Genomic DNA, 21,878 nt, shown 5'->3' on the forward strand with positions numbered 1-21,878 from the left:
TGTTGGAGGAAGACAGACCCAGAGAGAACCCACTCACGGGGAGAAAACATGCGAAGAGAGGCTCCTGTTTTGAACCCAACTCCTCGTTTTCAGGCAACAGCGCTACCCACTGCACCACCATGCAGCCCTGCAGTGAGAATAACTTGATTCATGTTATGTACACATTAATTCTGAGAGAACTATAGTATTAATATTGAGCTTTATTTCACCCTCAACTATACAGTATAAACAATATAAACAAAAGATGACATCCTCTTCAATATTTGATTATTTTGGTACAAATATTGGAAGCACTCATGAACACATTCATGCTGTTACGTTGGAAGTGTCTTTTTCTTCTTAAGAGAATAAAACAATCTGCTGTAACGGGACTACCATGATGACTTAAAACAGAAAAAATGACTTCATGTCATTAAGAAGAGAAATAAAGCACAAAACGCTCCAGTAAGGTGTTTGTACTGCAGGAACTTTTTCTAGAGACCAAGAATGTTTTGTTAACTCAGGTAATAAAGCTGTTGTTTGTTTGGAGGAACCAAGGGCACAAATTCAGCTTGTGCATCACTTCATTCACAAAACAGGGATTTACTTTTATATCTTAATGTCGATGAGGAGCGATGGATTTTCAAGTTGTTTGCAGACATTAAAGTCAAAGTTTGGCTCTGTTGTCGGCTTCTTTACCAGCGTAAAAAAAAACCTTTTGAGAGAAGGAGACAGACTTCTCCACCTCTGCATAAGGCCTTTGACTTATTACATCAGACAACAGTTAATACAAAGAATATCAACATTACTTTTGGTGTGTTTCCTCCTGGGTGAAAGTTTCATGAACCAGACAACCGACTTGGAAAATGTTCAGAAAGTGTTCTCAAGACAAGTCCTGTTCACGTTGACCTCAAAACTCGAGCAGGACCGTCAGCGGCTCCAGAGAGTTCAGGACGATCTCTTGTTTCTGTCCGTAGACTCCCTGCTCCAGCTGAACGCCGGCCTTCGCGCACTTCACTGAGCCCAACATGAGCTCTCTGCAGCCGGACACCAGGGTTGAGAAGAGCTGGGCGCCCCACCACGGCTCACACCCACCTTTGTACTGCATCCGTCTCTTAGCGCTCGCCGGCTCGCCGACCAGAGAGTCCTGAGGGACGAATAATACGCTCCCTGGAAGGTCGAGAATGGAAACCAAGTGTCTGGTGTCTTTTCGGAAAATTTTTGTGGTCATCAGAGTTCTCGCTGTGGAGGCGACGACAGAAAAGAGAGGCAGATTAATATTGATGGATAACATGGTTTGGGTATTAGTGCTTTGAATGTTGTTTTCACTGTAAGACTGCAAAACCCCCTTAAAGATAAAATGAAGAATCATAACAATTACAATTCATGATCAGAAATGCGGATATGGTAGTGGTGTGCAAAAACAAAAATAAAGCTCAGATAACATCCATTAAACCTGTAATCATTTAGGAGTGACAGTAGCTCAGTCTGTAGGGACTTGAATTAGAAACTGGAGGGTTGCTGGCTCAAGTCTCAGTATGGACTAAAGTTAAGAAATTGGTCTGGTGGCTGGAGAGGTGCCAGTTCACTTCCCTTGAGCAAGTTCCCCAAAATCCCCCAAATCTTGTCATGGCGCCCCCTGTGTGCAGCCCCCTCACCCTGACATCTCTCCAGTAATGCATGTCCATAGGATCCTCTTTGTGCATGCATATATTTCAAGCTTGTGTATGTAGCAATTAGAACATAAAAATCAAGTTAAGAAATATCTACTACCACTATAATAAAAAATATCGTAACCTTTACTTACAGAGCTCTGTTATAGAAAGCTCTTCAAAAACCAAAGTGCTTCAAAAAAGGAAGAATACAGAAAACAGACAAGTCATACAATCAAAAGAAACTATTATTTTAAGGAGTTTAAAGGAGTTCAAATTTGACTACAAATTAAAATTTAAGTAAAAACTAATTCACAGTAGGTACATTATTAGAGTTGTATTCAAAACATAAAGTACTTCTTCACAACCTGCTAAAATATTTCTCTGTTTTCCTTTTAAACAATAACAACAAAAAGTTGAGGAAGAACAATCTATAAACAGGCATTAACAATCCACTCCAGCCAGACAGGACAAACACAGAGGAGATAAATCTAATAAAATCAAGAAAGACTCACCGATAAAAGTTTGTTTTCAAAAGAGGTTTAGAAAAGAACACTGCCTTAGCTGACCTAAAGTCCTCAGGCAGATTGTATATTTCTAATTGCAATGTTTGTTTTCTTTACACTGATATTAGAAAAATAATCTCTTATCAAGGACAAACAATGAAATAACATAATCATCGTTTATAAGTTTTGCTCCAAACTGATTACAAATGTTCACCATTTATTTTTCTCAACTCCTTATTATTCAAGTCCATAAAAATAATAAAATACATCTCCTGCTGCACTTCAAGCAATCCTACTTATTTCACTTCACAAAATTAAATAACGTAATTTGGGGAATATAGAAAACAATCATTTTACCCATTTCATGAGTGACGTCCTCAGTGGCTCCCTGGAAGAAGCTCACATACACAACCATCCCGTCCTGGATCTGAGAACAGAGTGAAAATCCTCTTTTTACATTAACTGTAGAAACACTGTGAGAAACGTCCTCTCACACTCTATAAATGAATCATTTACGACTACAGCTCACGATTTATGTGCTCACACTTTTCAAGCAGGACCTGAGTGCTCATTCATTACGAGTTGAATCAAGACAGAGCATTGATAATTGTCAATAAAGTTTGATTGGAAACTCCCACTCTCATTCTTGATGGGAGGGGGAGGGAACATCAAGCTGTTGCCATGGTGCTGTCGTCCATGTTGGACGCTGTCTGCCAGTTTGCAAAATCAGACCTGAAGTCGTCTCATGGCTTTGCTCTCAATGAGTGTATGAAGTCATAAGACCAAATTTCTAACATGCCAGAAGTTCTTCATGCCACACTGCAAGATGTATGAAACGTGATTGGGTTGAAATTCAGTCCGATTATAAAATCAGCTGGGCAAATCAAAATCAGGCGTAAATCGTCCTGAAATCATAAAGTGTATTCCTGGCTTAACTTGGGAAAGCAATGCACATTACAGCTAATTTCCAGGATGAAAAACAAAAAGTTGTTCATGGAAATCTATCCTGTAATCTTTAAGACATGTGGCCAACAAACAGTCGAAGCAGAAATTGCAATCCTAGCCTTCTACAAATGTAAAATCTCACATCCAGTGTTCGTCTTTTAGAACACATTTACATAACTTAACAAAAAACTGAATAGAAAAAAAACAACAACTCACCTCTGCCCACTGAGCGTCGGCCCCGTCCAGGGCTGGTCTGATCTTAACCTTCGCCTGACTGCACTGCTGGATGACCGTCCGAGCCTGAAGTCTCCTCGGCCTCCGAACAGTAGCGGGGCTGCAAACACACAAATGGACAGTAGTTAAAAAACATGCAATAACACTGCTACTAACAAAGCTGCAAAGGAATGTGTTTAAGTGGTACTTGGTTGTCATACCTGTCCACCTCAGGAGAGAGTCTGGCTGCCTGTGTCGGAGCAGAACCAGAGACGGTGAAGACGGGCCAGGGTTTGGTGCTCAAGGCCTTCACAGGCTCAAGACCACAGCTGGAGCTCCTCTTAGCTGAAGAACCTCCAGCAAGGTCTTTCTTCCTCTTCTCCGCCCTCTGGACACCACCACAAATTTCTGTCAATATTTGAGACTTGGACTTTGTCCTTTGCCTACTGCTTTGACTTTGCTTGCTCGTGGCTTCAGGAGGATTTGTTGCTGCTGCTGCTGCTGGATCACGTGCTTTAGATATGACATGAACCTGGACGTACCGCGTTCTGCCGCTGCCTTGAGAACTTCTTGTTCTGTTCTGGTCCTGAAGTTGTGTCTTTACCTCTGATGGAACCTGGACACAGTTTAGGTTTTCAGGATGAATGTCAGAGCTGTTTGTTTCCATCTGAGCTTCAGGCTGGGGAGGAGTCGCTGTATTGATAGTCCAGACTTTGGCCACAAAGCTGGTGTTATTAGTCTTATTCTGGAAGATCATGGGAGTTTTGGGCTGGAGGTTGACAGGACTTCTTAGATGAAGGAGGATGGGAATTCTGGGTTGAGGTTTGGCGGGAGTTTCATGCTGCTGGGACAGAGAGATCTCCTACGCGAGAGAAAGAGAGTTTTAATAATCTGAACTGAAGATTTCTGAAACTATTATGGTTTATGTTGTTATGTTTTTTTTTTTCAGAAATAGTAATTCAATGTATACACATATAGAAACTCTTTATATATAACCGTTTTGATTGTTAGTGTCGGGGTGTTGCTTTGTGTCTCACAACATGTTACAAAGATCTCACAGTCGCTTTAAGGTCCATTTTGACGTGCTTGTACCTGAAGTAAGCTGGAAAAACCTACCACTCTGTTCTCTGAGTTTGTTGCTGGCATCCTCTCGTCATCACCAACACTCTCAGCACCGTCATCAACATCTCCATCGTCAGCCTCTTCATCATGACTGTAATCATCATCATCCTTCCCACTGACAAGAGAGAGGATAAGGGGTCAAAAATATTCAGAATACATTCACTTTTCACCAAAAAACAGCTGCTTTTTCATTTCAACTCCTGCAAATGTATGCATGTCTGCAGCATACACTCTTAATATTCTGTTACTACTACTGTTATAATGAATACTACTTCTGCTATTATGACTGCCTCTCAGGGTTTTTTTTATATTTTATATTTCTTGGTTGTATTTCATTAGGTTGTGTTGCACTGTCCTTTGTCTGTTTATCTGTTGTGTTTTTGTGTCCACTGCTGCAAATCAAATTTCCCTTCCAGGGACAATAAAGATCTGAACTGAACTGGGTTTGCCTGCTTCCTGATTGATGCACATAGTTTCTACAGGATTATATTTGTCATTAAATTCTGCCCGGGGACAGGAGCCAGCCCACCTGTCGAAATCACTGTGTATCTGAGGTGATCTCAGCTCCTTCAGGTTCGATCCTCCTGCTCCCGTTCGGTTGTCTGGTTTCGGCTTCTTCTTCCTGCTGCACTGCGAGCAGCTGTTGATCCACTTCACCACATCAGATCTCATGGTTTTCCAGAAGTACCTGTCAGAGATCATTTCAAAAGAAACATCATGATTGTAAATAATAACACCTCCAGCATTAAGTATAATCTAAACCTAAAAAAAAAAAAAAAAACACTTTGAAACGTGTTATATTATTATCATGTACCAGAATGGCAAACAAAATAAGTTAAAGTTTGACCTTTGTTTTTACTACATTATTACTTAAGGTTTCTTTGTTAGGGACAGATAGAATATACAAAGACCAATTGAAAACAGCTAATGGACATATCATAGTGTTCATAGCAGATGCTAATTTGCAACACCCATCCCTAGAAGGGTTAGAAGTTCAAGAGGAAAAATATGTTTATACATGGCTAAACAGACTTAAAAATATAACAAATCTAGGTTTTATTCAGCATTCGAAGGTCAAATATACTGATATTGTCGTCTGCTGTTGGTTGATTTGTGGGTCAAGGTGATGTTAGTCAGTAATGATACATTCGGGTGTATATGCCACCTCTATCAGCGTTCCAGGATGTTTACACCTCTGTATCTTTGTGATATTAATTAATCCGTGCTAATCTAAACAAAGATGGTATTTGAGTGCCACATAAGATCCCCTCTCACCTTTCATTGAGCAGCCTGAGACACTTGTTGACGTCCAGGTGGTTCAGCTCGTTGTGATAATCCAACAGGGCCGTTTCCACTTGCTGTCTGTTCCTCAGAACCAAACGCACCCGCTCTCCCCTCACCATGTGGAGCTCTTCATCTGAGGAACCAGGAAACAGAGTCTTTATGTACAAAGGTTGTAAAGTGATGTTAAGCTTTACAAACAGTCACTTTTTTTGTTTGCTGATTATTTGTCAGTTTGTCAAATTCTTCTTGTCTCAAACAGTCCTCCTCCATCCATCACATCTACTTAGAAATGAGTTGCTATGATGTCATGACTGTGATCTGTTTTCTGTCTTTTGGTTGGAGTGCTTTATTGCAAATCTACATTCATTCGCAAAGCTGTCTTTAATTATTGACTTTAAGTTGTGAGAAGTTCAATCGAGCAAGTCAATTTCCTCGAGAGGAAAAAACAAGCATTAAAGTAAGAGCATAGAAAAAAAAATCCTTCAACATAAAACTTGTAAAAAAAATCATTTCAGGAAGGAACTGACCCCCAAGTAAAGAAACCAATCACATATTGAGAAACACACGCTGCTGCCACATGAACATAGATAATACGAGACTTGAACCGTACGAACATTGCCATCATAGACTATATAAAACATGGAGGTTGTTATCAGATGTATGACTTATTTCAAAAGAAAAATATCTGAGTTGGAACCCTTTTAGTTTAAAACGTAACAGATAGTAAAAAGGGTTCTGACAATAGAAAAACATAGATTAGTAAAAGTGACTGTTTTTTTTTTACCTTTGATTGTAAACTGCTTGCAAAACCTCCTGAAGGTGTTCTTCTCTACGTAGCTCAGTCCATGAGGATAGGTGCGTCTGCGCAGGTAGAGATCCACCGCATCGTACTTTGCAAAATAGGCCTGCTCACACTGAAGCAGATCATCCAAAAACATGCAGAACAATGAATGATAAGCAATGTGTCACAGTTTTAAAATGCACAAGAAAGTTGATTAATATATTGATATTTAAAAGGCCCGTGAATGATTTTGTGACTTTTGTCAGTAAAAACACTTAAAAACATCTATTACAGACCTCATCCCCGACAGCAGGCTGGGCTGGACCGTTAGACAAAGTCTGTGGGGGAAAATAAAAACAAGCTTTTACACAACACTAAGCGTCTGCTTTGATTTACCACGATAGACTGAACAACCACCAACCAGCCTTTGACTTGATTCTATGTTAAGGATCTAATATACAGACAGAAACTCCTGGGCCTTACTGCTGAGTCACTGTGGACCACGAGGGTGGGAAAAGCGTCAGGGTGGAGGATGATCCTCTCCCCGCTGCGGTCAAAGCAGTCCTCGGTGAAATGGACCGAACAGACAGATGACCAGAGACGAGGATGCCAGTTAGAACGACCCACCGCTTTCAGCCACTGAGACAGCAGGGCATTGTTGTGAAGAGGAAACCTGAAAGAATTTACAACAAAGTAGAGATTTGAAAAGGTGTGTGTAGGTGTCTTTAAAGACATCTAAGATAAGTCAGTTTAGTAACGACTAGGAACCACAAAAAACAACAACAATGTATCAATTTGAATCCATTTTTAGAAGGAGAACGGCCAAACTAGCCACCAGTTAGCTACCTCTTTATCTGTTCATCTACTCCTCCATAAATAAAAAGAAGTCTCTTCATTTCAGTAAATGTGTTCATACTTATGGAAGGTGAGGCCGAGGCCTCTCTCCACCGGACCGCAGCAGTTGGTGCAGTTTTTGATGCTGCAGCGGAGCCACTTCCTCTTGGTTCTGCTGGTACAGGTGTTGCAGCTGGAGATCCAGCGGGACAGGTCTCGGGTCATGCTGGCCCAGTAGAAGTGCTTTGAGATCTCTTTCTGGCAGATTCCCTGGCTGTAGTGACCCTGGTTGTCATGAAACTGCTGCAGGATCGAGTTTACCTAGAGTCCCAATGCGACACACATTATTTGATTTTGAGGCGTTCTTGGAAGTTTTCCAAAGTCATGATCGAGCAGACATAGAAAAAGTTACCCAAAAATATTTTGTATATTTTTTTTTTGTCTCAGATCTGCAGTTATACACGTGTATGTTATTGTGAACAAAAATATGATGCATATCTGATTGTAAGAAAGCTATAGATTTACTTTTCCAGCAGTGACAACGGGCAAAACTGGACAGAACTGTTAAATGAAGAGTTTATGATAAGGCACAAAAAGGGGAACCCTGTTTTTCAGGGCCTTTTCTGGGTGATTAGACGTGTTACTCTCTAACTGTGGCGCATCCTCTTTTAAGCTAAACTTGCAAATTTCTACTTGAAACCTCTCAAACTATTCAGAAAAAATATATAATTGTTTAACTTCATTCATGAATTTTGAATCCTTTGCCGTTCAAAAAGCTCTAACTTGTACAGAGGTTTATGTTGGGTTATGGTTCATTCTGCTTGAGTGTAATTTATTCATTTTCCAGTGACTATTTCTGCTCTTTTTTTTTTTTTTACACCAGATTTATTTGAACTGTATGAAAATCATGCAAACCTCCTCTCTGCTGCGCGGCACTCTGAGAGGAGGAGAGACTCGTGTGAACATCAGAACTCCATCTGAAAACAGAAGAGAAGTGTTACTTAACACATTATTAGCTTAGGTTGATACCATCATCTGGTATATTTAAGAATAAAGGAGGCTGTGTTTTATCGGTCTTCCACTCACCTATTAGGGCAAAGCGCTTGGCCATCCGTTTTAGAGACCCTCTTTTTATCTTGCTTTGCATTGGTAAAACCCTGTGGCTCAGATACCTGCAGAATACAAAGTAAAACATTAAAAGAAAGGCCCAGTTAAATGAAAAGTTCAACTTTAAACATGTGAATGAACCGTTCAGGCGATCACGTGTCTACCTGGCGATTTGGTTGTAGGTTTGAAAGCTTGACTCGATGACGGTCTGCCTTTTCTTGTACACCTTGAGTGTCTGGACCGACGTGGCGTCCTGGTCAGAAGGTGGGAGGGAGTACTGGTGTTCATGAATCTCCATGGACGATTGATCAAAGGCCAGGTCAGAGGTGTCCTTGCTTCGTGAAGCAGCAGCAGCAGCAGCAGCTGTGGAGAGGATTTCTTCCAGACTTTTTGAGCGAAGGAAGTCCTCATCTGAAGTGACAGGACCCTGAAAGCAAAAGGAAGATTATCGGATCATGTCAAACAAGCTCACACAGGTTAACATTTTCCAAAAGTCTGCACAGATTGGTAAACCGCTACCCAAAGCTGCAGTGGAGTGCAATAAGTAATCCATTGTAATCACATTTTTTTTCCCTCTACATTCATCACTGAGACCCCTGGTGTTCATGCACGTCACTGTAAAACTTAACTTGGTGTATAACTACACTAGCAGGATTGTATTCTTGATTCTCCCTGGCTTCCCCCCTTACTCAAATCAATTCATCCTCTTTTGCTCTCATTCATACTGTATGCGTGGTTTTTAATCACCTCCTGCTCCTGTACTGTCACAGGGATGATGGTGGGTACAGCGTCTGGTGATAGAGTCAGCTGACCCTCCTCGCTCAGGGTGAAGCAGGACGGATCAAAGTGTCTCGAGCAGAGGCAAGACCTTGTGCGTAGCGAGCCTTCATCCCTCTGAGCCACCGCCAGCCATCTTCGTCGCTGCTCCACCTCCTTCGGAAACCTGCAGGACTGACCAGTTTAGTGTAAAAATCTATGACAAGACTGAGCAGAAAAGCTCATTCTGACTGTAGAGTTAAAGTAGAGCCATGTAAGGTCCTCTGTACTCAAAAATGTATACCTTCTTAAGATTCTTCTGCAAGAAAATACGTAGCTGATACAATGTTGAAAACTTCTTTAAAACCTTGTGTCTCATTCTACCTATACTCGCTTTAGCACTGATGACGTTACCACTTTTATTTATTTTATTTGTTCTGTTGTACATTTGCACATTCATCAGTGAGCAGCTGTTTAAAAAACATAAAAAGTCCATTTCTGTTATTTCCTAGGATAAATGTGTTCTCACCAACAAAATGAGTCCAGGATTTAGTTTGGGGCTCGATGTTCAAATCCAAAACGGTTGCATCCCTACAATTGTGTCATCTGCATATTATATTAACTTCAGTTGTTGCAATCTTAAATTCATTTTTCAGTGACATATTCTTTTTATTTTTCTATTTACCTTATTGCAAACTCTCTTTAAGGTGCTTTGGTATCAAGGGTGGTTTCCAATTATTTTGCTCATAAAATGAACTGATTTCTTGTTATTTTAGCATGCATTGCTGACTATAGGCTAACTATACCGACAAGTCTAGATGAACTTGTTTCAGACCAATAAAACCTAGTAATCTGACACTTATACTGACCAACAGTAAGCATAGGGATGTTATAAGTAAGTAGAAAATAACATAACTTTACATAGAGATTAAGGTTGTGTTGGGTTTTTTTTTTTCCTTCCGAAACAACGTTGTAAATCTGATGTCTGACCTGTGGAAGCTGAGCTCAGGGTAAACGTAGCTTGAGGCATCGCAGCCGTAGGCCAGGCAGAACTGGACGGGTGGGTCTGGTGTTTTGGTAGGAGTCTGTCTCTGACAAACAACGCAATCTTTAATCCAATTCTTTACCGACTCTGTCACTCCAACCCAGTAAAACATCATCTGGAAGGACAAAGGAGGAAGATTCATTTCTGCCACCACTAACCGTAGTTTTATAAAGATGTGTGAATAAATACATGTTTTATATAATAATCTTGGTTTTTATTATCTGTTTAAAAATGATCATCCAAACTCACCATAATCTCCTTTACTGCCCGGACCCGTCCGGCATGGTTGTTGTTGTCATGGTAACGGATCATAACCTCCCTAACTTCCTCATCGCTCCTGACAACGCGGAGCAGCCGGCCTCGATAAGTGCGCCATAAACGGCCATCTGGTGGAAAAAGGAATGAACTGCAGTCTATGCAACGCTAATAAAAGCAAATTATATTTTTTGGTGCTTACTAGGTATTTAATTTCCATTTATTTATCATTTATTCAACTAGAAATGTTAAATTACAATTTAATTTCTTTTTAGCAATACTTCTAGAATTTAAAAAAATAAATCAACTTATAAACATGTTTAGAGGAATAGAATTGAGGTCTAAATTAATTGTTATGTCAGTAGCAGTGCATCTTGTGTCACTGAGTATCTGACAGTGTGAACTTGTGTTGTGAAGACTGAATACACAACATACGTATGTCAATATGAGCAGTTATAAGTTCACTACTAGACACAATTTTTACTTGAGAAAAGCTGTAATTACCATAGCAAATGTTTGCAGAGTGAACAGTTAAGAGAAACTAAACATTGGGAGTTGAAGCTTTAGCTGTTCTGCAAAGGGGGGAAATCCAAAATGTCTAGGTGTCAGTGTAAATGTAAATTACCTTTATAGAGGAATTTTTTGCTTGCAGCTCTGGTTACTTTCTTTGAACTCTTTGATGCATCTACAGGATACGTTCCTGTTCGCACAAACTGCTCCACCTTATCCAATAATTCAAAAGAGGGCATCTGTAAGGGAAGAGATGAGTGACAGATGTTAATTCCAAGAGTAATGTTTTAACTTTTAAACAAATGTGTTATCCATAGACTGTAGGTGTTATCACAAAAGAAACCATATGTAGTCAGTAATTCCTGGGAGTCACAAAATAAAGGTGTAAAGATCAGCCAATTTAAAGACTCTCAGTCTATGATAGAAATATTGACAATCATTTCATTATTTGATATGCATTAGTGTGGGTAGGGTGCTATACTTTTCAGTGGGACTCCTGGTAAGTGTCCTTCACTTATTGTTGTTGCAGCTGTTAGGAATATTTATTTTCACTTCATACTGAAAGTCTTAATATTAAATCATGCTAAGTGAAACCAAATGATCAATTAGTTTCTTTATAACTGAGACAGTATTATCTTCTATTTGCTAATTGAAAAAATATATTTTTAATTAACTATTCGAGGTTGATAGCCTTTTTTTTTTTTTTTTTTTTTTTACACTTTAAATAAAAATGTAATTGTATTTTTTTTTACCTGGTAAAATTGTTAATTATTGATGCAAAAATAATAATAATAATATTTATTTTTTTTACAATTGAAATAAAAATTTAATTGTATTTTTTTACCTGGTAAAATTGTTAATTATTGATGCAATAATAATAATATATATTTGTTTTTACAGTTGAAATAAAAATTTAATGGTATTTTTTTTAACCTGGTAAAATTGTTTATTATTGATGCAATAATAATAATATATATTTGTTTTTACAGTTGAAATAAAAATTTAATGGTATTTTTTTTAACCTGGTAAAATTGTTTATTATTGATGCAAAAAATAATACTAATAATAATAATAATAATAATTTACTCCAAAATTCAGTCTATTCTTATTTGAAAGAGAACTGCATACTGTCTATCAGCATGAATAATGACGGAAACGTTAATATTGTATCAAAAATTAACAGAAAATAGCTGAAGTTTCTCAACTAACCGTTTCCCACCTTAGCACATCTTGCGTCCGGTAAACAGAAATGTTCGTTACACCGTCAGCAGCTTTCAACAAAAACTGAAGTTTCGGTGTTCTGTTTTTACACCGAAATGCTCACAAAAACAACTAGATTAATTCTGCCTCATCCAAATGTATATTTACATTTTACAGAGTGATATATATCGAGTCAAACTGATGGCTAACTGTAGCGTTTGGTGGTGTGCATTTTAAGCTGGCAGCAGTTACATTGTAATTTCCGGTGTTCGAACTTTCAAAATAAAAGTTCAAACTTTGCTTGTAACTTTGTGATGTTATTATAGAGCGCAATTGATCCAACAATGTTAGCCATGAAATGAAAAAAAAAACGTTTAGCATCTATTATCTTATTTTAAATAATTTGGGATTTTTTTCACAATAGCTATTTCAATATGTGTGAATATTTTTACATTCAACACAGATTAACACTAGGTTGACGGTTATATTATTTTAAATACACGCTTTAGTTTGAGTAAAACATTGACCCCTAATTCCCGTCCCCATTAAATAAAAGTATAGGTCCCCGTTTTCTTTAAATCGTCCTTTACATCGTCTACTTGAATTCATGTGATTTATTGAAGTGGGAAAGGTGTTATAGCGGAAGTTCTGCTGCTGCTACTCTCTGCTAACTTGACAAAAGGGCAGTTTTGACACAGGTTGTAAACGCTGCTGTAACCCAAGCTAACTGTGTGCTGTCTATTTCCGTTCCCCAAAACAAAGCAGAGCGCCTCCTGCTGACCCGGGGGAGATAAGATGTGCACCAGTCGCGACACTCCATGATTTAAAACAATCACCTTTATTGAAACAGGGGGAACCTATTTTTCTTTTTTTCATGTGGATTTTTTCAAAAGGATGTTTTTGTGATCTAAAAAGACACCCTGGTTAAATTATAGTCAATCATTACACACTTCCTGTGAGGTGTCAGGTTGGCACTTCGCAGAACAATCAAGCCCATTTACACCAAACCTAACCACATCTCTCTATTAGGACAGCCTTCCAGAAATTGTTCACTAAGGTTGAAAGTGTACTGTAATCTTAAATGTAACTTTAAGCAGGTAGGATACAATAAGATTTACCTCTATAACAGTGCGTCATTATTAAATCTAATACCCATTGATCTAAACAAAAACAATCCTCGGAAAATTGTCTTTTTAAATTGTAATGCAAATTGAATACTGCCTTTTGTTTTCTACTTACTCAAATCCTTAGAGAATTACACAAAAATGAAAAAAAAACATCCCAAAACAGTTCGAAATGTAGTTTTTATAGAAAAGAGACATTTCCAGTGTGATTGTATCTCGTCTTTTTTGATGGTATTTACAAGTTAGATGTAAATTTAGAGATATTTACAATAACCGTTATGGCATTAAAAAAGACATATATTTTGTATTTCCCTGCAGCTCAAAACTCCATCAGATGTGTGTAGGGTCCGTTGGTGTCGAGCTTCAGCACTTGTCTGTTTCCATATGTCCCGTGTTTCACTGTCACTTCAGCTTCACCTGAAGCAGCAGCAGCAGTCAGTTCCTTCTCACACAGAGACACAAAGGTGCCGTAGAGCCGTAGTCCGTCCTCTTTACCGATGTTGTTGTGGTACTGCATGCCTCTGCCTTTGGCCTTCCCACCCAGCGTGGCCTGAGGAACGATCAGCACGCTGCCGGGAAGCTCCAATACCGACGCGAACTTCCCCGAATCGGTCTCACACAGGCGCAGGTTCAACAATGTGGACACTGCATGGAGATAAGAGTCGAGCAGACAGATTTAGAGAGCAGTGCAGAGCATGAAGGGATCAAAACAGGGAGGTTATAAGGTCACTGACCCATCTTTGGCAGGATTTCATCTGTAGCTCCTTTAAAGAAACAGACATAGATCACCATTCCTCTGTCGACCTGTAACAGAAAAACACACACACTTCAGCAACACTGACAAATGCCATATCACGCGGTACAATAAGCAATAGTTGGAGCTGTTCTTTGTCCCTCAGACATTTCTTACTGATAACCGACTCACTGTTTTAGTTTGAGGATTATAAATCACAATGATCTCTCTCTTTGAATCTTATTTTCCTACTTAAAGACATTCCCTGTCTTCAAAATCAGCTTTTCTTTTTCAATTTTTTCATGTCAAATTGTACACTCACCTTTGTTATTAATTGTTAATTATACTTTCACATCATTCCATAAGTACAGTGCACATCACTGGGGGGGATCATCATTTTATCATGCAAATATTCTATCAAATGGAGATGATTAAGCTGCAGTAAACAAACAGGTTCGGTGTGGTCATGTCTCACCTGTACAAACTCAGCCTCAGAGTGTTCGTCTGCTGGTTTCACCTGAAGTCTGGCCTGCAGACACTGCTGCAGCACCGTCCGAGCCGCTGGAGCACCACTGCCTTTCTCTGTCATCACGAAAGTTTGTCCTCTCTCTTTTCTCCCTGCTTTAAACTCCGTCTACACTACAGGCTATAGCAAGGAAAACTCGGGCTAAATTTGAAATATCCTGCACAAACGATCAGAACAATATTGACTGAAAAACGGTCAGAGCTCCTGATGAATGGCAAAGACAGTTCACATCAAACACACGCAAAACACTTCCGTATAATGACAAGGTAATTTGCCCAAAGGCACGCATAGTTGCGCATTATTTTCGCATGTTCGTTCTTTTTTATCTTTTATTGTGTGGATTTTATTTACGTAGTTATTTTTGAATGCAAAACAGAATTAAAAAAAAAGTGTTTAAATTCACATGAGAAAACGACGGGGAAAAAGGAAAGTAACAAAATCAATCATTAAATGAGCTCATATTTACAATAAAAATATGAAGACAAGGTGGGAATAACAGAAAGAAAAAATACACTTCCCAAACTTTTTTTTTTTTAAGTAGAATAAATCATTATGATAGCCTAAATAAAGGTTTTATATTGTATAAATAGATTGGTTAATTATTTAAGCTAAAATAGATATCAATAAAATTAATAGCTGTTGTGCTCTGCATAAAACATTTTATATGGACACAAGTTTTTCCCAAGTAAAATGACTACAAACTAGGTAATTATAAAATAGACTAGTAAACGGACAACACTTATCAAACAAAATGCGCACCTTCGATAGCGCATGCGTACTGGGCGCAATTTTGAGGCTCACCAGGCTAGCCTGCTGAGAGGCTCCTGATCTAAACAGCTAAACATGGCTCAGATCACATACAGCAGACTGTCCCATTTACTGAGAATATCCGCAGATAAAGGCTCCGTTTTACAAAAAGGACCGGAAATAAAACACGCAGCTTCGTGTTGTCTGCAGTTCGTACGCTGCCAGGTGAGATGATTGTATGATACTGTGATCAAGTTTCAGTCAAGGCTAGCTCAGAGCTTCATGATGACGTCAAGTTGGAGATGATGCAAGTTGATGGGCCGGAAGTGTAAAAGCCGTAATAGTTATAAATAATGATAATCATATTCAAAACACGAGCAGGAATATAACGTATTTTTATTTGAATGTTTTTTTGTAAATTGTATATCAATCTGAGTATTAATATAATCTCGCTTCGATATAAAAATTATTATTATTATTTTTTTTTTACAGCTAAAGTTTATTTTGAATGTAAGACCGGAAATGTTGCTTGTATTTCCCGGAATTTGACATCTAACTTGTCAACAGCTAACTTGTCAACACATTGTTTATAAATGAGAGTTTGAAGTTATTTGTATCTTTTGTTATACTTATAATGTAATTATAATTGACTTTTAGAGAATGGTTGTAGTTTCTGAAAAGTTGGATTTTTCACAACTTAAAGCATTAATAAATGATAACAAATAAGAAAACAATGAAAGGAAAACAATCACTTTCTTTTCAGTAGCAGCCTCATTGGAGAGTGTTATCATGTGATTTAACTTCTGATGAGTAATATAGACCGTTTTTAACCCCATTGGTATAGTTTAAGACAATTGTGATTGGTCACATAAACACCAGATCAACTCTGTGTTGATTAAAACAAAACACTCTCAGTTTCTTACCAAACTTCATGTTAATGTCTGTTTATTAAACATTGCTGTTTCAGCAGCATGTACATAATGCCAGGGTGTGTTTATGACTTCTGGTGAATTGAGCTTGACTTATGTCTGTACACAAGATTTGTTTAATAAAAATTGACAATAACGTATGCAGGTTTTAAATCATGGCATGGATAAAGCAAAGTGTTGTTAGTCCTAATTTTGTCCATTTAACTAACAGAAAGTCCCATTTCCATATTGATTGATTTATTGAGGTTTCAGATGTAGGTCCTGAAATGAAACTAGCAACATCAAGTCACAACCTCCTGATCCTTTTCGTTGCGTACCTCTTGTGTTTGCTCCTCACAGCGCTCTGTGGACAGTAAGGCGTTACAGGAGAGGCAGAAACAGGTGATGGCGAAAGGCCTTCCAAAACAGAAGCCAATCACAGGGGTCAAGCAGGTCATCGTGGTAGCTTCAGGGAAAGGTGGTGTGGGAAAGTCTACTACTGCAGGTACAGTATGACTTTTCTGATTTAAAAAAGACTATTCATGTTATTCATTGTTATTCATATCGTTCATTCTTTTCTTTTTTTATCTCCAGAGAAAATAAAACGAACGCTTCTGAGTTTGAATTGAATAAAAACATTGAGCCAATTATGTTTAAGTTGCGAGGCAGTGGTGTCGAATGTCTTTTTTTTTGTCTTTCTGCAGTAAATCTGGCTCTTGGATTAATGGCCAACGATCCAGTAAGTTACATTTTTTGTTCTACTCATTTCTACATTGTAGCAATTCAGCATTTCAGACCTTTAAAGTACTGAATCTATATCCCGTATAAAGCTGATCACTTTATTTTGGGAGAAAGTGACACATTTATCTCTGGAAAAATATGCTTAACCTCACTGAACGCGAGCTTTGAATTCAGAGTTGGTTATTATTACCACAATGCAACTAAAGTAGTTGGAAGACACGAGTTGTTTCATCCATGTTAGCTTCTCAAAATGACAAATGATCAGTGAGTTGTCAGTCATTTCAGTCTGATATAAGATATCTCTGTTTCTCCCGCAGTCTAAGTCAGTCGGTGTGTTGGATGCTGACGTTCATGGTCCGTCGATTCCGAAACTCATGAACCTAAAGGGAAACCCAGAGCTCAGTGACCGTACGGCAAATTGTTTATCTTTCTCCAATTGTCCCTTTCTTTCTTTTTCTTGCTAATAAATGACGCCTGGTCATTGGTTTTGGGTTGAAGCCACATTAGGTCTAGGAGCAGTCAGTTGTCCAGAAGGTTTCTGATCATTTGACCGTCTTCAGCTGTTTTCTCTCTCTCTCTCTCTCCCAGACAACCTGATGATCCCACTCACCAACTACGGGATTCCTTGGTGAGTCATTGCAATCGAAACACTATGTCCTGATGTCTCACCTATTCACTCTTCGTGTTCTAGAGCAAAATAAAATAGCAGCTGGTGCCCGTTGTGTGACTTTCCCCCCATTTTCCCCTCTCAGCATGTCCATGGGTTTCCTGGTGGAGGATGTGGCTCCCATTGTGTGGAGGGGGCTCATGGTGATGTCAGCTATAGAGAAACTGCTCAGACAGGTGAGACAGATTCTCAAAATAGTTAAGACACCCACCTGAGAATGGACAAGAAACTTTAATGTGTTTGATGTGTTTTTGGGGGTGTGTATGAATGTAGGTGGACTGGGGGTCACTGGACTACCTGGTAGTTGATATGCCTCCCGGGACAGGAGACGTCCAGCTATCAATCACACAGAACATCCCAGTAGCAGGCAAGTATCTCTCTCTCTCTCTCTCTCGCTCTCTCTCTCTCTCTCTCTCTCTCTCTCTCTCTCTCTCTCTCTCTTTCTCTCTCTCTCCCTCCCTCACACACACATACACACACTTCTATTTGAAGTGTTACAGATTGTAGTAGAGTTTTCTAAATCCATGGTATCAGCTAGTATGCTAGTCAGTGCATTAGTCCTCATAGTAATTTTTTTTAAGCCCCTTTTAAGTTCGACCAGTCTGACAAAATATAATCCGCCTCCTGAAAGTGAAGCCAAAAGATGTAGAGCTCCCTCTGCTGACTGACTGCAGTAAAAGTCATGAACCAGCCTCCCCCTCATTAACAGTTGGCACATGGATCAAACTGTAAAGTTAAAATTACACATAAAATGTTTCTCAAATCAGGATTATGTCATTGTATTTATAAGAGTTATTAACAGGCTGATTTATGTGTTACTGTTTTGAGATAAATTTAGTTTTAATTCACTATTTCATAAAGAAAAGAGCGGATGTAATATGCAGCTCCTTGCAGCATCCTCGACAGGTTTAGAAGAGTAAAAGAGGATCTGCAAGAAGAAATGTATCAAAAATAGGGTTAGGGTTAGTCGTTGAACTTTCCATAAACGTGAGAGTCTCTTTTCTGCTGTGGACTGTACTGAGGGATCTGTGACTTTTTTTTTTATCGTTGAGTTAATTGTGGGCTTTGGTAAGCAGGAGCATGGTGTCAATTCCTCAGCTCCACCAGTCAGAGATGGAGATGGAGACATGTTGTCTACATGATACAGTCAGTGTATTTGGTGCAAAACAGTCGGCCTTCACAGCAGCCTTGCTCTGTGCGACCACCGCAGATGGATCTGAATTTGGCTGACGCAATTCAATGCATCATTTTCTATGGGGTACTTGTAATTTTATCAGAAAATTCATAAAGCACACGAGCAGGAAAAGCATTTCACCGAACCCAGGGCGGTATGAAAAACTAGAATCTAAACAGTAACTGAAGCTGTCAGACAAATGTAGAGAAGTAAAAAGTATTTTTCCCTCAGAGGGAGAAGAGGTAATAGATTGCATAAAACGTAAATACTCAAATAAGGGTAAATACCTTGAATGCATGCTAAGGAAATGTATTTGGAAAAGTTCTGTTATACAAAATCCACCATTGGTGTTTCGTTGTGCAGGCGCTGTTATCGTGTCAACGCCGCAAGACATCGCTCTGCTAGATGCTCGAAGAGGAGCGGAGATGTTCAAGAAAGTTCACGTGCCGGTAATCTTTGTTGTATGAATGTTTGTCAATAAGGAGGCTTAAAGCCCTCAGCTCCGACTATTTGTTTGAATCAAAGTTAGATTTAGACAAATTTCCCAATATATATATATATATACATATATATATATATATATATATTTACTGCCGTTTTTGAGCTTTAAAACTCTGCTTCAGAAACCAACATGTGACGTCACTGAGACTACATACTGATTTATACAGCTTAAGGGGTCCAACACCCATCGACTCTTTTTTTATACACACACACATGAACTGAGGTTGGTGTTCCTGCAGGTTCTCGGTCTGGTTCAGAATATGAGCGTCTTCCAGTGTCCCAACTGTAACCACCAAACTCACATCTTCGGCTCTGATGGGGCCCGACAGCTCGCTGACACTCTGGGAGTCCAATTCCTTGGTAGGTACAGAAGCAGCAGCTCGATTAATAGAGAAGACAGCAGGTGTTTTCAGGTAACAGTGTAACTTACTTAATAAATACTGCATAGGTATGATCATCTGTCTCAAGAGGTGCCACTCATGTCTTATTTCCCTGTTATGCCAAAACGATGAGCATGGTTTAAGGGATTTGTTGTAGTCGAATAAAAATCTTTTAGCTATACTTTCCTTTTTACACTTCTCTGTCATTCTCCAGGTGACATACCTCTTCATCTGAACATCAGAGAGATGTCAGACAGAGGGACTCCAGTGGTCATCTCCTCCCCAGACAGTCCGGAGGTATTTTTTTATTTTTTATTCTTCACTATTTTTTTATTTAATTCAATACTTTCCTGTTTATTGTTGACTTTTATTTTTTACTTTTGGCATTCCTGGGGCCCGTTTCTGAAAGAAGGTTCAACAAACCCTCAGTCTAACCCTGAGCTCTGAGTTGATTTACTCTCAGACGGGTTATCTCCGATTTTTTCGGTTCCAGATCAGCAGATTTCAGTTTGTTAAATCAACTCTGAGTAGGTCCACTCCGTGTTCAGCGCGTGCACCACGACGATAAAAAGCCAACATGAATGGAGCCCCGATTCTACGATTCACCATGGCAACAGGTGACAAAAAACAGATCCTCCTACTTTAACCATTTCGAAATATATCAATATCTTCATGTTGCCATACAGCGAATATGAACAGGTTTTAAGAAGGAAAAAAAGGAACACTGTTTCAGCGCAGCAGCAAAGGAGAGAAAAGTGGTGTAAGAGAAAACAGCTGCTCACGTCAGCGCGTAATGAAGTCTATTACTAATTTAATATTTAATCAGAATTAAAATATTGCAGGTCAAAACTGGTGGAATTGTATTAAACCTACAATTTATTTTCATGAAGATGCAATCCAGCAGAAGAAAAGTGACTTTAAAACAGCTCAAAATGAAATATAAGAACATGCTAGGCTCCTATAGCCTAGATTTCAAGTTAACTTAATTCAGAGTCTATTTGAATGTGCATTAACTTTATCCCCAACATAATGCTGTATTCACACCTATGATTCACACACATAGCCTAGGCTAAACATCCTCTCACCATTATCCTGTTTAGTTTATTAATTAATTAGAGCCTACATTAACATCTCCTGACGTTAATGTAGGCTCTAATTCCCTGCGGAGTAATGCAGTCCCTTCATACCGAGGCTCGACTAAAATACATGTTCAACAAAATGGTTCGTTTTATACGCTGTAGTAATGCCTACCTCACGTATCATATTAAAAACAACCGGGATTTTTATTCAGACAAACGGTGAATCTTCACTAACGCGCGCGTGATACGGAGTGAACGTAGAATGAGGAAATGAAGCGGCGTTTCTGGCTCTGAAAGAGGGAGGAGACGGAGAGAAACTCTGGGATTCACTGAAGAAAACCTGCTCCCGACCAGGTTAGGATCACAGACTCAGTTACCATAGTAACTGACTCAGAGGTAAAGTGACCTCCCCCTCTGGAACGGGCTGGAGTTACCACCTCTTTCTCGGGTTTGAGTGACCTCCCCCTCTGAAACGGATAACCCAGAGTTTCCCCTCATTTCAGGGTTAACGGACTGAGAGTTTGCACAAAACCTTCGTTCAGAAACGGGCCCCTGATAGTGACAGTCCCTTGTGTTTATTTGTATTTTTAAACAAACAGATTGTTTCTTACTCTCGCTAAGCACTTTAATCAGCATATTTGTGTGTGTGTGTGTGTGTGTGTGTGTGTGTCTGTTTATTTTACAGGCTGAGGCGTACAAGAAGGTTGCGTCTGTTGTTGTCCAGAGACTAGAAGAAGTCAATACCTGATCTGCATTTCCAACAGGAAGTCAGCTGGGTTGACTGTGATGACTGTACACTTTTTAAACAAACAATACACAGCAAACACGTGAAAACAAAGATATCTACAAAACACACACAGTAGTAGTAACACATAAAACACCTTCTCTGTCGTAAACGCACAATAAGTTAAATTCAGGAGCACAGTTAAGTTTACTGTGTATAAGCATTGCAGTATTATTGAATTAATGTGAATCAATATGTGATTATATTTAATAAAACAGTGAGATTAAGCCTGTGTGTTCATTAATCGTGATAATAAATTTAAAAAGTTCCATTTGGGATGATAAATATAACTTTTATTTTTATTTTTATCACAGTTACATTTGGT

At 38.9% G+C, this 21,878-nt stretch overlaps 3 protein-coding genes across 5 annotated transcripts; 1 reads left to right on the forward strand and 2 right to left on the reverse strand.

The window, feature by feature from the left end:
- Positions 1-182: 182 nt before the first annotated feature.
- On the reverse strand, positions 183-12,549 carry LOC132993606 (uncharacterized). 3 transcript variants are annotated; one of them, XM_061063530.1, is made up of 19 exons: positions 12,209-12,549; positions 11,105-11,228; positions 10,474-10,610; positions 10,170-10,339; positions 9,171-9,366; positions 8,588-8,850; positions 8,403-8,488; positions 8,232-8,293; positions 7,399-7,637; positions 6,966-7,155; positions 6,779-6,820; positions 6,486-6,615; positions 5,693-5,834; positions 4,947-5,105; positions 4,412-4,532; positions 3,517-4,157; positions 3,299-3,416; positions 2,495-2,564; positions 183-1,221 (listed from the first exon to the last, which is right to left on the reverse strand). In XM_061063530.1, exons 2-19 carry the CDS (start codon positions 11,226-11,228, stop codon positions 890-892), a joined length of 3,222 nt encoding a protein of 1,073 aa, XP_060919513.1. In that variant the 5' UTR covers positions 12,209-12,549; the 3' UTR covers positions 183-889. The 3 variants fall into 3 exon arrangements, with proteins under 3 accessions (XP_060919513.1, XP_060919512.1, XP_060919514.1); XM_061063529.1 differs by having other exon boundaries at positions 12,199-12,549; XM_061063531.1 differs by lacking the exons at positions 10,474-10,610; positions 11,105-11,228; positions 12,209-12,549 and having other exon boundaries at positions 9,171-9,374; positions 10,170-10,304.
- A 925-nt stretch (positions 12,550-13,474) lies between these two features.
- LOC132993613 (D-aminoacyl-tRNA deacylase 2-like) lies at positions 13,475-14,918 on the reverse strand. Its single transcript, XM_061063546.1, has 3 exons — positions 14,522-14,918; positions 14,048-14,117; positions 13,475-13,958 (listed from the first exon to the last, which is right to left on the reverse strand). Exons 1-3 carry the CDS (start codon positions 14,633-14,635, stop codon positions 13,633-13,635), a joined length of 510 nt encoding a protein of 169 aa, XP_060919529.1. The 5' UTR covers positions 14,636-14,918; the 3' UTR covers positions 13,475-13,632.
- A 394-nt stretch (positions 14,919-15,312) lies between these two features.
- nubpl (nucleotide binding protein-like) lies at positions 15,313-21,567 on the forward strand. The gene is made up of 11 exons (XM_061063548.1): positions 15,313-15,544; positions 16,588-16,732; positions 16,932-16,966; positions 17,286-17,376; positions 17,557-17,596; positions 17,721-17,811; positions 17,909-18,002; positions 19,173-19,258; positions 19,550-19,670; positions 19,905-19,987; positions 21,455-21,567. The coding sequence occupies exons 1-11, from the start codon at positions 15,416-15,418 to the stop codon at positions 21,515-21,517; spliced, it is 978 nt and encodes a 325-aa protein (XP_060919531.1). The 5' UTR covers positions 15,313-15,415; the 3' UTR covers positions 21,518-21,567.
- Positions 21,568-21,878: the final 311 nt, after the last annotated feature.

This window comes from Labrus mixtus, chromosome 18 (assembly GCF_963584025.1).
Source record: "Labrus mixtus chromosome 18, fLabMix1.1, whole genome shotgun sequence".
In the NCBI taxonomy this organism is placed as follows: Eukaryota; Metazoa; Chordata; class Actinopteri; order Labriformes; family Labridae; genus Labrus; species Labrus mixtus.

What these genes read in the sequence shown, in the direction of transcription:
- LOC132993606 (XM_061063530.1), bottom strand. Translation starts at nt 11,228, where the DNA reads ATGCCCTCTTTTGAATTATTGGATAAGGTGGAGCAGTTTGTGCGAACA. An exon ending in TGGTCCACAGTGACTCAGCA is followed by an intron (nt 6,821 to 6,965) that starts GTAAGGCCCAGG and finishes TTTCCCCCACAG; the next exon opens with ACTTTGTCTAACGGTCCAGC. An exon ending in CAAACTCAGAGAACAGAGTG is followed by an intron (nt 4,158 to 4,411) that starts GTAGGTTTTTCC and finishes TCTCTCGCGTAG; the next exon opens with GAGATCTCTCTGTCCCAGCA.
- LOC132993613 (XM_061063546.1), bottom strand. Translation starts at nt 14,635, where the DNA reads ATGACAGAGAAAGGCAGTGGTGCTCCAGCGGCTCGGACGGTGCTGCAG. An exon ending in CTGAGGCTGAGTTTGTACAG is followed by an intron (nt 14,118 to 14,521) that starts GTGAGACATGAC and finishes TTTCTGTTACAG; the next exon opens with GTCGACAGAGGAATGGTGAT. An exon ending in TGAAATCCTGCCAAAGATGG is followed by an intron (nt 13,959 to 14,047) that starts GTCAGTGACCTT and finishes ATCTCCATGCAG; the next exon opens with TGTCCACATTGTTGAACCTG.
- nubpl (XM_061063548.1), top strand. Translation starts at nt 15,416, where the DNA reads ATGGCTCAGATCACATACAGCAGACTGTCCCATTTACTGAGAATATCC. An exon ending in TCAAGAAAGTTCACGTGCCG is followed by an intron (nt 19,259 to 19,549) that starts GTAATCTTTGTT and finishes GTGTTCCTGCAG; the next exon opens with GTTCTCGGTCTGGTTCAGAA. An exon ending in TCTGGGAGTCCAATTCCTTG is followed by an intron (nt 19,671 to 19,904) that starts GTAGGTACAGAA and finishes GTCATTCTCCAG; the next exon opens with GTGACATACCTCTTCATCTG.